Here is a 14,730-nt window from a genome sequence, read left to right as displayed (position 1 = left end):
TACATGCCTATCTCTGTCCAGATACATGAAGGTTGTTCCAGACGCTAACATATTTCTTTCCTTCTTTTCTACACAGGTCCTGCATACTTTATGAGGTGCCCAGGATTTATCTTGGTCACCCAATTTAATCCCGAAATATGCACTATACGCTTTCCTTACTAAGTTAGTAATATTTGTCCTTTGTTTTGAGGTTAACAATGTTCGAATAACTGATTTAAATAATAATCACTATAATGTTCCATGTGCTACCATCTTGTGACCTCTTTACGGACTACGTTGTTTCATTGCTCTAAATATACATCCCTAATATTAGATAATTTTCTATTTTCCTCCGAAACCTGACGTGATAGAAAGAAACGGATTTCGGTTTTGGATTTACCACCCTCGAATTACTAAAGAACAACCATCAGACTCCAGTCAGCAAAATGGACGTAGACCAGTGTTACTTACCCAAATCGCTCCATAGCTGCCATATTGCAGAATTCTAGACTTCAGCTGCATGTAAAACACAAAAACTGGAATGAAATAATAAATGCGAGCAATGGACTAAAGAAACCATTGTTCTGACAATGCAATCAAAGAAAAGAACAACCAACATAACAATCTGTGCAAAAATTTTCAGTTTCATTCTAACGTCTATTTAAAGGGACGCTGGGCACTAATGGCACAAATACATAATTTTTATAAGACATAACAAAATCAATGTTCACATTATTTTGTATTAGTACATTATGAGCTTTACATATTTTAACCATTACTGAATTTTGATGTACAATATTTTTAGAATTAACCAAAGAAAATGGCAAATAAGAGCGAAGTGTTCTAGGTTTAATTGTGAATCCTATCAACTGAAGACAATCTTGAGCATCAATTGAGTTATTTATAAATTTGTAAAGTAAAATATGTTTGGCTAGTTCTCTTCTTGATTTTAATGAAGAGAACCCAAATTCAGATAAAATAGTGTCATAGGTCATTCTCTCTGCATATGAAGATCTTTTAAATTTTTTATAATTTAGATATATTATGAACTTATTCTGAACGTTCTCAACTAAATCAGTATAACATTGAAAATAAGAATCCCAGATGACACTCACATACTGTAACTTACTTCTTCAGGGTGGCGACAGACCTGGAAAACCGGGAAAAGTCAGGGAATTTGAGGTGTCAGAAAAAGTCAGGGAAATGTCAGGGAATATCGTCTTCATTGACTTCGAACACTCTTTTGACGAAAATTGTTATAACTCGGGCACTATGGAAGCAATCTACTTCGGATAACTTTTGTTTTGCAGCTAGAACATCGTAGCATGCAACCGTGTACAATTTAGAACACCGGATCGAGGAAAGGGGCTTGGGGGGCATGGCCATGAATTTCAATGGAAAAAACAAAAATGTGAAGTTTGCCCCCTCTTCTCCCGTTATTTTGGGGAGAAGGCACAAACTTTAGTATTCTTTTCAAAGAATGGACATTTCTCAAGAGAATGAAACATGTTTCATGTTCTTGGGTGTCATACAAGTTGAATAATAAGCCAAAATGTGATTTTTTTTAACGAAAAATAGGTAATTTGCATTTTTGGAGGAAAATTGTTATAACTCGGGCACTATGGGAGCAATCTACTTCGGATAAATTTTGTTTTTCAGCTAAAACATCGTAGCATGCCACCGTGTACAATTGAGAACGCCGAACGATGAAGGGGGTCTGGGGGCACGACCCCTGAATTTCAATGAAAAAAACATAAATATCTGGAGTTTGCCCCCTCTTCTCCCGCTATTTGGGAAGAAGGCACGAACTTTAGTATTCTTTTTAAAGAATGGACATTTCTGAAGAGAATGAAACATGTTTCATGTTCTTGGGTGTCATACAAGTTGAATAATAAGCCAAAATGTGATTATTTTTTTTTACGAAAAATAGGTAATTAGCATTTTTGGAGGGAAATTGTTATAAATCGGGCACTATGGGAGCATTCTACTTCGGATAAGTTTTGTTTTGCAGCTAAAACATCGTAAGATGCAACCGTGTACCAGTAAGATCACCGAACCGAGGAAGGGGGGTTTGGGGGCATGACCACCGAATTTCAATGGAAAAAAAATCTGGAGTTTGCCCCCTCTTCTCTCGCTATTTTCGGGAGAAGGTGCAAACCTTAGTATTCTCTTCAAAGAATGGACGATTCCAAAGAGATTGAAACTTGTTTCATGTTCCTGGGTGCCATACAAGTTGAATAATGAGCGAAAATGTGAGACTATTCAGAAATGTGTCATGGATATGTTGCGTAGAGGGGGTGAGGTTGGTCATCAATATGAATTTACCCAGGCTTGCTCCAGACCTGTGTCAGAGTTTCAACCCAAACAGAAGAGTTTGAGGGTCCAAAAAGCCCTTTCATTTTGTGATCTGCACCGTGATACCATATGGTTTCATCGGGCCAGAACAACCTTACTGTGATGATACCATATAATATCATCGGGGGAGTAAATGTTAAGCCTCTAAATATTACGTGGAAAATGCATTGAATTATCATTTTTGTCTTGTCCGTATGGGAGTAGTAAGGAGACAGAACTGTCAACAGATGGAGGGGATGGGAGCGGGTGGCGCCGTCCGATAGTTGTCGGATGCCGTAGTAAGCATTTTGTTGGGCAAACTGAAGGAACATGGAAACAAATAGGTTCCATTGATACATACGATTTTTGTCGAATATCGCCACCCGACAAAGTATCTCACTACAACATGTGACAGAAATTGCATGCATGGGACTCGTATGATTTTTGTTCGATATCTTCAAACTGCACATCCAACAAAAACCGTATGCATAAACAAGAAGAGCTTTAGACTGCAAATATGCTGCTGGAATTTTATTACTCTTCTGGCTCACTTCACCTAATTTAATGTAGCAGTGCTTACAAAGGTTTTCTTTCATCACCCTGACGTATTACTGGTTTCACACAAGTTAACATACGTTTACAATCACATTGCACTATTCTTAGATATCAAGAAGTATCCAACATAACTGGATATATATTGAATACTATCGCGAAAAAGTGAAACATAAATCTGCATTGGTGAACGTTATAAAAATTGGCAAGTGCATGCTCCCAACCTCAAATTTACTGCAACACTAGTATTGCAATGAAATTAACACCATTCTCTGTCCTGTCTGTTTAAACTCGTGAGAGATGGTCATTAATCTCTCACTGAGTAAGGTTAATGTCCAATATTATGAAATAAAATACTAATAATAAATACGTAAATATTTTAATATCATATTTACTCGAATCATTCAATCATAAAAGCAATTCACTTTCTTCAAGAAATGACTTTTCTGCCAGCCCTGCTAAATTTTCACTTTCCATCTACTGATTTATACGAGCGGTGGCCAGAAAGTAATTTCCGATTGATTTTTCGCAAACTCCAAAACTGTGGAAAATGGTAATTGCTGCGAAGTTATGTTTAGGAATGTGCAGTGATGTCTGGACACATTTTTCGCCCTTTCTAAATATCGAAATAATGCGAATTTGGCATAAAACGTGAATTGTTGGCGTTTTTGGCAATTTTTTTTAAAGAAATAACCTAAAACAACAAAAAATCCATGAAATCCAACATTCTTGTCTTTTCTAGGCCGTGTTTGTGTACATAGAACATGCAAGTTTTCCAACATTTTACTCAAGAGTAAACTATTGAGTTATACTTACATGGAATAATTCCGACAGCCACATTAAATCATGTATTTCCCACGATTTTTTCAACTTCTATCAAAACCATTTGCATCACAGAGAAAAGTGGTAGGGTTCTAACAGGAGATGGAGTGCGTATCTACCGTCACACGGGAGCCACATCTTCGTATTTGTCGCACGAGATATGTTTTGAATGTCGATGTCGATCCCCTGCGGGGGAGAACCGGGATGTTTTCCACCTATTCAAACTGCTTCGGCACCCACCCAGCATCATATGAAGCTGGTACCTTGAGGAAACTTTGAGGGATAAAGGTAGCCAGGAGCATGGTGCTGATCACATCACCCCCACCTTTAGCCATGATCAAGAAAGTGTGGGGTCCTAACTCCACATCCCTATACACCTTCATGGAAAAGTGCAGGGGAGCATTTTACTTTTACTTCCTCAAAACTCTGTTCCAACATATGAAAATGTCACGAAAATACATAGACCATGTGATCTACAATGTTAAATAATCGTTTAAAAGCACAATGGATTATTAAGTTTCGGTATATTTGGCAGATAAATGTTCTAAAACAAAAACGCAAATTTTGGGAAACGTAATACTGACAAGTCAAAAAAAGATAATGCCAATTTTTGGTGCCATAATATATCGGTATCTGTCACGTGAGATTGATTGATTTTAATTTTTGGGGTGCATCGCCACTTATGGTCATTATGCACCCTTGAGTATATACGGGGGAAATTCCATTATCTAAAATCCTTACCTTAAAATTAAAAAAAGGTGTATGGAAAATAACTTTCCCAAAAGAACTTTCAAGATATGAAACTCTCACAAAGAGGGGTAAGCCATGTGACTTACAATTTGAAACAGTAGTTTAAAAATACCATGAGGGAATAATTTCAGATATTTGCCAGAAAATGCGCTAAAATGAAAATGTGAATTTTGAGAAAAATAACACCGTATAGTAAAAAATAAAAAATAAGAAAATACACCAATTTGAAAAATAATAAGAAAATATCAAGGTCCCTACCGATTAGGCATAAATAAAACATGAATATCAGTTGTAATTTAATGCATTAGTAACAGTGTGTCTTAACCTAATTTTCGGCATAATGACCACCGTTATTCTGGCATTTGTAGTAGCATGCCACTACATTTTGTATGCCCATGGTATTTGTGTCCGACAGCAAAGACTGGAACTATCTCTACCGCAGTGTAACTGTCAAATCCTTACCCTGCCACAAACCTCTTTAGTTAAACAAAGAGATGAAAGTCGGTACATTCAAGGCCAGGGCTGTACAGGGAGTGGTCCAAGAACTCTCACCTGAAGAGATGCGAAGGGCCCGTGTGTACTCAGCTGTATGGGGTTGTGCACATTCGATTGGCCTTCCGTGAATTGTCCACACCATCGTCTGACCATATGCAACGTCCTGTCTGCACACCTCACACAATTGCTGGTGGCTCTGTGCCAAATTCTGAGTGTGCATTGTAGGCTAGGCTCGGTGGGAGACTGTATGACAGCTGCAATCTTTAACCTAGAACTGTCCTAAAACGGCTGCATTGCAACTGTACCAGATTACAGCTACATGCTACTTCTTCCTGCCTGCATGTGTGTGTGTGTGTGTCGCTCTCCGACCACTAGTGCTGCGTATAGGAACCATTGGACCTTTTTTCAGGATGCCCCTCGTATATGAACTTTCAGAAGCTTTTATTATTAGAGTGTTCCTGTTTTAATGTGTGGTTAGCTAAGTCGGGTACCTATATAATGAAATTCTATATATTGCTTGCGTTAAATTTCTAATACCTACATACCCTTTTCGTCAGCATTAATGGTATAACTGCATGTTGTCAGTTTCACAGTACTTCACTTGGATATACTGTACTGAAGCAGAAATCCGATTGATAATGTAAGGAAATATGACACTTTATTTTGTTCGATTCAATTGTTTCACTTACATGCAAGAGTTAAGTTGTTTGCTTTACAGAGAAGAGAGCTTCATGCAAGAGTTAAGTTGTTTGCTTTACAGAGAAGAGAGCTTTATGCATTAAAAAATGAGTCCGCACTCATGATTTTTGCAAGCAGAGGGTTCCAAACCTCAGTGGAAATATCAACATTAGTACCGAGAATGTATAAGGAGACTGATAAATTACAAATTGTATTTCTGAAATCAATCACTCTAATTTTATTTATTCGTAACTTTAAAAATAATCAAGTATTTTATTTTAAACTTACTGCGTATGACAAAATTCCGTAATCCTTCCCTAGCTTGTGAATTGTAATAATTTTCCAAATTCACTATTTTGCAGTTTGAATTCAAATCATAGAGAATAGAGAAATTAAGTCAATTTCATAGAAGATAATATTGGTACTTAACAAAACCATACGTGGATCTGTATGAGTTTATTATTTTCATTTGCAAAAACATCGATTTAGTTTAGTTTGTAATTGTCAGGGAAAAATGTAAATTTTGTCCTGGAAAAGTCAGGGAATTTCATTTCTGCTTGTTTGTAGCCACCCTGTTCTTAATTGAATTGTATACTGAAGTAATAGCTTGAATATTATTCATTTCTCTGGTAGTTCTGAATATAAAACCCAAAATTCTAAATGCATCCGATACTAATGTTTGTAAGTGTTCTCTATAGGTAAGCCTTGAGTCTAATAAAAGTCCCAAATCTTTTATAAGTTTAACTCTATTTAAAACTATTCCATTCATAGTATAGTTATGGGTATAAGACAAGTTATGTCTGCTAAACGTAATAGTTCAAGAGATCATCCAATCAGTTACGGTGTGACATGTGGTCAGCAGGACAAACCCCCACCCATACACATGCTGAAATCTCAGGAGATAAGTTGTTATGCTTCCCTCAGGAGACTCGAACCTGCACGCATCCCATAGCAAGAGTCCAAATCATGCATGGTCACGGTGCAGGACTGTGAACATTAAAGGTTTTCGTTAATTCTTAATTTGAGAAGTGCAAATATATAAAAAAAATAATAATAACAATCTCATATATTTTAATAATAATAATACAGTGAATGAGTTACTTGAGGTCATTCTGCAATTAAATATTTGCCATTTTATGTCAGAAGTGTGATTCTCAGTATCCGAAAATTTTGTATTGGCATTGGTGGTAGTGATACTTTCATGCTGACGTGTGTTTGTAGCAATTTTGATTCTTACAATGCTGATGCCTGTACACATGCTATTCTGGGTGAATAAAGATCATGATTAACCAGTTGACTCCTGTATAGATGAATACCAATCTTGTCTTTCCCCAGTAGAAGCTTCAGTATTGTGAGGGCAATTGGAAAGCTAGAAAGGCAGACAACATAAGTATTGAGCTTTTGTTAATGTTCTGCTTACCTTATTTCAAATCAGAAATTCTGAAGGTGCAAAAAATTGGATTTTGGATATGCTTATAGTTATTAGAGAGCAACTCAAAGCATGGATTCGATTTCGATCACGAGTGAAAAATATTTTTACAATTGTGTGAAGCACTGAGAATATTTTAATGCAGGTTTTGACATTTATGTTAAGAATAATTTTCTGTAACAAATTTCAAAATATGAAGAATTTTCAGAAAAGCAATTAAAATTTGGAGTGTAGAACTTTTCTGAAATTTACATGTAGAAATCATACCTCTACAATGTGCTGTAATAAAATTTATGACGAATGTTCTTTCAGTGCATTGCTTGGGGGCAAGAAGAAGAAAGCAAGTCTTCCTCAGAAAGACGGTGCCAAAGCTGGACCTTCCCATGTGAAGTCTTCAGAGGATCAGCCGATGTCGGGCGAAGAACTCCTCTCGCGGATCTACGCCCGGAACTTCCTGTTGCCATCGAACAAAGAGGATGGCCTCGGTGCATCTTCTGCCCCCGATGAAAACATGGAGCTGCTGGCAGACATCCGGAACTTCGTGTCCTTCTGTGGGATAATCGACGGACAGGCCACCACGGATGAGATCCTAGACAGGTTCAAGGAGCGCCTTCCTGCCAGCAACACTCCCCTGTTCAAGGCAATGCTAGAGCAGATATGCGAGTTCCGCAGGACACCTGACGGGAAAGGCATCTGGAAGTTGAAGGCAGAATTCAGGTGATGGGATTTAAAAGGTGGGTTGTGAAAGCTTTAATTGAAACAGTATTTGTTTGGTTGTGAATGAAGTGCGGAATCTCCACTTCTGAGGCTGTGAGGCATGTGGCTGGTTCTTCATGCTGCAGTTTTTTTTTTTTTTTTTTTTGTTTTTAGGCGAAAGGAGACTGTATACATTCTTGCATGCAGGAAATAAGGTGTGTTCGACTGATACTGGTTACATATCTTGCCACAGAGATTAAGGCAGGAATTTTGCAAGCTGCAGTATACCTTACACATACATTTATTAAACTGTTTCAGATTGGTTTGGATCATAGTACCTATGCCCAAGCCAGCGATCCTACAGCCAAAAACTATAGAAATCGCAGTTCAGTAGAGCCAGGATGTGGGGTGCAAGCATGGCTGAGGAGGAGTAGTACTGCCACAGCTTGGGTTTGGTAGAATTATCTGGAGTTCTTACTGCAATAAAAATTTCCAAACTTCTCTCAGGCAGTATAAAGTAAGTCCGTGGCTCTGTGGTGCATTTACATATGAGCTTGCAATGTTTTGTATTTTATCATGCTGTTAATTATTTGCCACTGCAGAATCAGATTTCAATTTCAATATTATTTGTATATATATTATTGGTTAGAAAGCAACTCGGGATGAGTTTGAACATTTTCAGTGAGCATGTGGGTGATACACATGTTTCAAAAGGTATGACGCCACATAAATCTACATATAAGGTCCTGTCGAGCCAAAAAAGTAATGTTTCCAGACCCATTAGAACACTTAGATTGCAGTATATAAAGATGATCATCCTTTGATGTCCAACAATAAGTTACCTGAGACTTTTAAAACCAGCAAATAATTCTCTGCCAATAACAGAGTAAATGGAGATCCCAGCCAATAATCTTAATTGAACCCAATAGGACAAAGCTAAAAGTAGTCATCCACTACCCTACCTATATGAGAGTTTTGTTAATGTGTGTGTATTTTTTCTCAGGAATTCATAATACTGTATTTCTTTCCTGTTGTTGAATTCTTTTTAATTCCCAAGAAAAGTTGATCATGTAGGCATTTCTTACTCTTACCAACACTCGAGTTTCATTCCTCCCTTATGCTTTCCTGCAATTTGATTTTTTATTTACAGGCAACTGAAAAATGTCAAATCAGGGTTCTACTGTATATATATATATTTCCATGCCCTAAAAACAATAAGTGAAGAATAAAATTTCCTGGAAAATTCAAGTGAGAAGTTTGATATACTTTTTCTGAACATAGTTATGAGGAGCTACTAAGCTCTGACATGAGTGTTTTGTTTCTTTAATGTGTATGAAAGTGGCCCAGAGTTGAGGAGTTCAGTTCGTTAATGATTTATAAACAAGCTGTTTCCAATTATTTATAAACATATCTTTAAACCTCCGATGATCGTGTTAGATGTCCTGTACAGGATGAGGAGTGTCCAACACGAGGTGGAGTAAATGCTTTAGAACCAGTTAGTGAGGATTATGTAATTGTTCCCTGTTCCTTCATTTTGTCTCAAACGTTATCTAATCTTCTGTATTGGATCTTTATTGAAGCAATTGCCCATGCAAACATCTAGCACCTGTGCACTTTAAATCCATGTTGATGCTTACAGAAAAAGACTATAGAGCAGCTGAAACTGTACCCTTCTAGAACAACAAGGGGTACTGAGTTCTTACTAACATGTCCACAGATATCCCTACATGGAAATCACACTGCACAAGTCACAAAATAAAGAAAACAAATCTTGATCATTGCTCACTGCATAGCTCTTTAAAATTGTAGGCTACGAATTTGCAATATTTAGATCATATTTTCAATTTAACAACACTCGGTACCAGTTTTCTATTTTCTTAATGTGAAACTATGCTTATTCAAGAAAGTTGAATGCATTCATCTTCACTGCTATCACCATTCCCCCACCTTTTTTTAAATGTAGGCACTTAATCATTTTCTTTGGAAACTAGAATATTTATCCACCTTAAGAATTATTCTTAGATTTCAAAACACACTACTCTATTCCAATATTGCTGTGCTAAATTTTAAATGCATAACAACCTTGGTGAATTGTATTATGTGGTAAAATTTAAGTTGGTGTGTTGAGAGATAGTGCATGTATTTTCATAGAGTAAATATGAAGCAAGCATAAACATATGAAGAGTATGTACATTAAGTATATTTTGTTTATGTGCATCAGTGGAGTATTAAAAACTACACTTATTACACAAAATAAACACTTCCCTTCCAATAGTACATTATTTTATGTAGTTATCAGCGTATTAAGTTCATTCCTGTGGAAAGGAGTTCATTTTTGCTTCTCAAATATTTACAGCAGAATTAATCATAATTCAAACTTCTGAAAATGTCGTGTCTGTAAATAAGCTCTAAATTTCGTGTTTAAAAGTTTATTTCGTATTTTGCATCAATTTTGTGACAAAACATGGCAGGAAAATGCACCTCATGCTTTCCTAAAACATGACAAATGAACACTACAGTGTGTTATTTCATATTCCATGTTTCCATTAAAAACAAGATATATATATATATGCATGCCTTTATTTATTATATATTAATTAGAAATGAAACACCAGTGCGGGCATGGAAGTAAAACACAACCACAAGTCCAACAACTTTAATTTTTTTTGGCAATTTTTATATATATATATATATATATATATATATATATATAAATGAAAAGAGTTAGAATACTGGCAGTAAATCAGATAACATGGGAGAATACACCACTGATGTGTATGTCAAAGCATGCTTAAAGATATGTGAATGAGAACACAGGTAGTACAGATACTTAAATATTAGTATGTATTTATTAGCTTTTTTTAAAATCTTTGTTTTGGTATGTGTTTTATTATCTTTTCCACATTATTCTAGTCTTCTTTGTGTCCTGTATTAATTTTAGAAATTTATATTTTTGTATGAAATTATTGTATAATTAATAATTGGTGAGAATTTGTGAAAAATCATGCTGTAAAATTGTAATATGTACATGATCGAAAAACCAAATATAAAAAATTTTTTGGAACAAATTAAGATTCTTGTTCATAGAATACCTTTTAAAGTGTTGGTTAAGGTAAATCATTTGCCTGGTAATCACAAGACCCCAGGCTCGATCCCTGATGGAGGCACATAGTGGCTTGATTCTAGGGTGACCAGATATTCTGAAACTAGAAACAGGACATCCATGGATGTGTAAGGGGGAGATTGCTTCAACAACTACAAGAGCACCCCTCCACCCTTTTTTGGCAAAGAAAAAGTCATGTTGCTTACATGTCTCCTGAAATATTACACAATTCCCTATTATCTGCTTTCTTCTTGATTTGATTTTTGTTATGTAAAGTGTCTCTTCAGTCACTTTTGGCTAATTGCAACAATGAATATGATTAAATTCACGAATGGACACTCGCAAAGAACATCCATGCCCAGGCCGGGATTCGATCCCAGGACCTCGGGCGTTCTAGCATTCAATCACACCGTCTCATTTTTGTTCCTCCTTTTGCTTGTCTTTTTAATTTTACAGATTAACCTTCCTCTCTCTCTGTCGTTCTTAGTAGTTTTCTTTGTCTTGGCTTACTTTGTTACTATAAAACATTAATACATTGTGAAATAATATAAAAATATATTTTTCTGATCAATGCATGAAACATGCAAATCCCCAGAATTAGGCTATTTCCAATATGCTATTAGGACCCTGCATATACTTTGTCATCACTCGGTACCTTTCATATCATATCATGAACAGACTGCATGCAATAAATATAAGCATTACGGTAAGTGCAAGGAAGCGGCCCCGGTGCCCCCCCCCCCCCCAGCATCGAATGACATGGGTACTTGGGGGAAACCCTGGGGGGTAAAGGCAGTCAGGGGCATGATGCTGATCACATCACCCCCACTCATGACCGGACGAAGAAAGTGTGGGGCGTTACCCCCACAGCACCTATATGCCTTCATGGCGTGATGCTAAGCACAGGGGAGCACTTTACCTTTTTTACAGTAAGTGCAAGGTCGTGAGCGAAGGGAACGTGAAAATTCTTCTATTGCAAACTAAGAATTAGGCAGTAACAGTTTCACAGAGGCAAACAATTCATGTGGATGTTTTGCAGGATGCTGTTGAGAGGAGGACATATTGGGTTTTTTGGAGTAGCATCGCAGACGGCAGGACATGGCCTTCAACAAAAGGACTGTCCTGCAAAAATCAGGACGTCTGGTCACCCTACTTGAATCCCACTTTATCTTAGTGGTTGGATGGTTGAAATGTCGACCACACACGTATTTTTTTTTTTTTAGGGTGGCAGCACTGTGAAGCAGCAATTAACATGTTATTTCTTGAAAACTACACATACTTCAGTTCTATACAGGGTGGCTGGAAAGTCCCTTTACACTGAATTTGAATTATGTGGTGATGTAGAGAGCCTACTCCAATGGATCCAAAACATCCATGTGGGTGCCTCCATGTTCATAACACATATTTATGCAACTCCATGTCAGATTGTTTATCCACAACAGCATATCACGGGCTACATTTTGAAATGTAGAAACAGCATCTTTCAGCTGCTCGTTGTTGGAGTATCAGAGTATCCGATGCGACAAGGTATGGAATGTCCCTATTTTAAGTAGTTCCTCACCACTATGTGCATGGGAGCATACATGTACCGGGGGATCCATAAGTATTACCATGTAACTTGTCCATGACTATTTTCATGAATTTTTCTCTTATATCCTACGTGTTTTTAAGGAATCGATTTTTATGTAGGCTGGTGCAGAAGTTGTTAACAGGTTGTTCTGAGTTTTCTTTTAATTCTTGAAGCTCTTATTGGGTCAAATGAAGTGATGGACAATTTGCACGGTAATACTCATGGCTCCCACTGTACATACAAAATGAAAAGCTAGTCTCACAGCAGTTAGGTCGTCTTCACTTCACGATCGACTTCTAGCTTGCTTACTTAACGATCATGTGAGAGAGATCTCTCAATCAGTTCCCGACAGAATTAGAAACAGTCTTTAAATCCTCCGTTAATACCATAGAACTACCAATCAGAATGGGGCTGTTCATTGCCAAAATTCACCGGTGGCGACGCCACCCCTGTTTTGTCCGTAAAGAATTTCGTTCCTCATTTGGTTGCCCTAAGCTTTACATTGGAGCGTGATGAGATGGCTATTCAAACGTTATTTTCAATAAAGGTAAGAATTTCTTGTGTAAATCGATAATAAAAATTGGTTCAATAAAGCTTTAGAATTATGTAGTAAGTCATAAGTTTCCGAAAATTACATTCTCCTGAACCTAAGAATTAATATATTGAAGTGCCACAGCAGGGTAACTGGAACGGGCTAGATATAGTATGTTTGTACACAAAGAGCACTAAACTTGACATCATTTGGGTCGTCCCTTGTTGTCATGGGTCGATAATACTAAAATATAGCTTTTTCCACTACACTTTGTTTTTTTCTGGTTGCGAGTATGTGTAATTCAACGGCGGGAGTAGGAATCTGAGAAAAAATTTATAAGTGCGTAAGCGCATGATATTTATTATTATACACTATGGTGCTATGTCCTGTCAATAACTTAATATTAACGTATGTTTTCATTGTATTAAGCAGACATTTCCCCCTAGTATTTTAGTCTTCTTTTTTTTTGTAACAACAAGTTTAAAATTAAAATTCCCATAAATAAGGAAGCCCTAGAGGTTGTGAGACATGAAACAAAAAAACATAAAATAGTTTTTGTAATAACTATTCTTCTCGATAGATGTGTATGTATAAAACAGAGAACCATATATACTAGCCATGGAGAAAAGTATGATATCATGTAAAAAGAAAAGTCCGTTATTAATAATAACAACAGAGGTATGGCATGCATGTAACCGGTGTTACCACAGGCAACTACAAAATTTAAAGAATTAAAAAAGTTGTTTGAATAAAATAACAACGTTCTTAAATATGTTAACCAATAGCGTTGCCGTCGAGTAGATATTGCAGAGGACATTTTTTTCTGCAGCCGACAGAAGTGCAGAGGGAGGCCGGTTCCACGAATAACCGCCATTTACTACTAATAGCCGCATTCGGCGGGCCAGACAACTTCAAGTCGGCTTGAAGATCTTGCACGTTTATTAGTGTTCAGCGGGCGGAAGTTGACGCCACATCTTACAAAGTGAAAGCATCCCGCCATTCACACAGCTTACAGCCATCTTGCAGCCGGAGCAAGTTAAGGAGAAGTTGACTTGTTTCGTCTGCACAAGATCTTGCAAGATGGTGGCGTCCGTGGAGATATATGTGGTTTGGGATGAATATATTCCTGCCACCTCTGCCGCCACACTTATTTAATTCATGTGCACTTACTGTGGAAAGGCCATAGCCAGGGGGAGAGAGCAGCTGATCCTGACATGTACCCCAGCGCTACTAGAGCAACGATGAAAAAAATAGGCTAAGTACAAATATCAATATAGTAGCTTGCTGCAAGGGCGGATTAAAGGTTTGAGGGTGAGCATTCTTCTCCTGTGCCCCTCACAAGGGCTTTACTTTTATTAAGGTATAGGCGAGCCAAAGGTAGGCCGTGTTCCCAAGGTGGCCCACATTACAAAAATCATATTAGTACAAATGGCTCTACATTAATATACCCAGTCCCTCTCACGTGCACCATGCAGAAAACGAGCTGTCTTGGGCTGTCAGCAGCCATTTTATTTAAGTTCTTGTGGAACCCATGTCTTCGTAGGGACTGTGCAGACCAGTCCTCCACGGAGATCGGCTATTTGTCGTTACTGCATGTAATGCATGCTAACAATTAAAAATGTTACACCAACAATTTTCTCCAGTGGTGGCAATTGGGTTCCAAAAGGGAGGGGGGGAGGGCAAGGTGTCAAAACTGGAGGGTCAAAAACAATATTTTCCCCTTTCTGGATAAGATTTAGCATAGTGCAAGGGCAAAAGTGGCAAAAAGTGTGAGGGGAGGGCAACTGCAC

The 14,730-nt window shown here is 37.4% G+C and overlaps 1 protein-coding gene across 6 annotated transcripts in view; it reads left to right on the top strand.

The window, feature by feature from the left end:
• The window catches only part of LOC145978250 (DNA excision repair protein ERCC-6-like), a 64,594-nt gene extending 54,252 nt beyond the window's left edge, over positions 1 to 10,342 (top strand). For all 6 annotated transcript variants that reach the window (XM_083110740.1, XM_083110741.1, XM_083110738.1 and 3 more), the window contains exon 20: positions 7,352 to 10,342. In XM_083110740.1, coding sequence (XP_082966866.1) covers positions 7,352 to 7,760 — 409 coding nt within the window. In that variant the 3' untranslated portion in view covers positions 7,761 to 10,342. The remainder of the gene's footprint in view (positions 1 to 7,351) is intronic.
• Positions 10,343 to 14,730: the final 4,388 nt, after the last annotated feature.

Source organism: Lepisma saccharinum, chromosome 24, assembly GCF_977018435.1.
Source record: "Lepisma saccharinum chromosome 24, izLepSacc3.1, whole genome shotgun sequence".
NCBI lineage: Eukaryota > Metazoa > Arthropoda > Insecta > Zygentoma > Lepismatidae > Lepisma > Lepisma saccharinum.
Note: the sequence above shows the minus strand (reverse complement) of the source record. Positions and strands in the feature narration are given on the sequence as shown.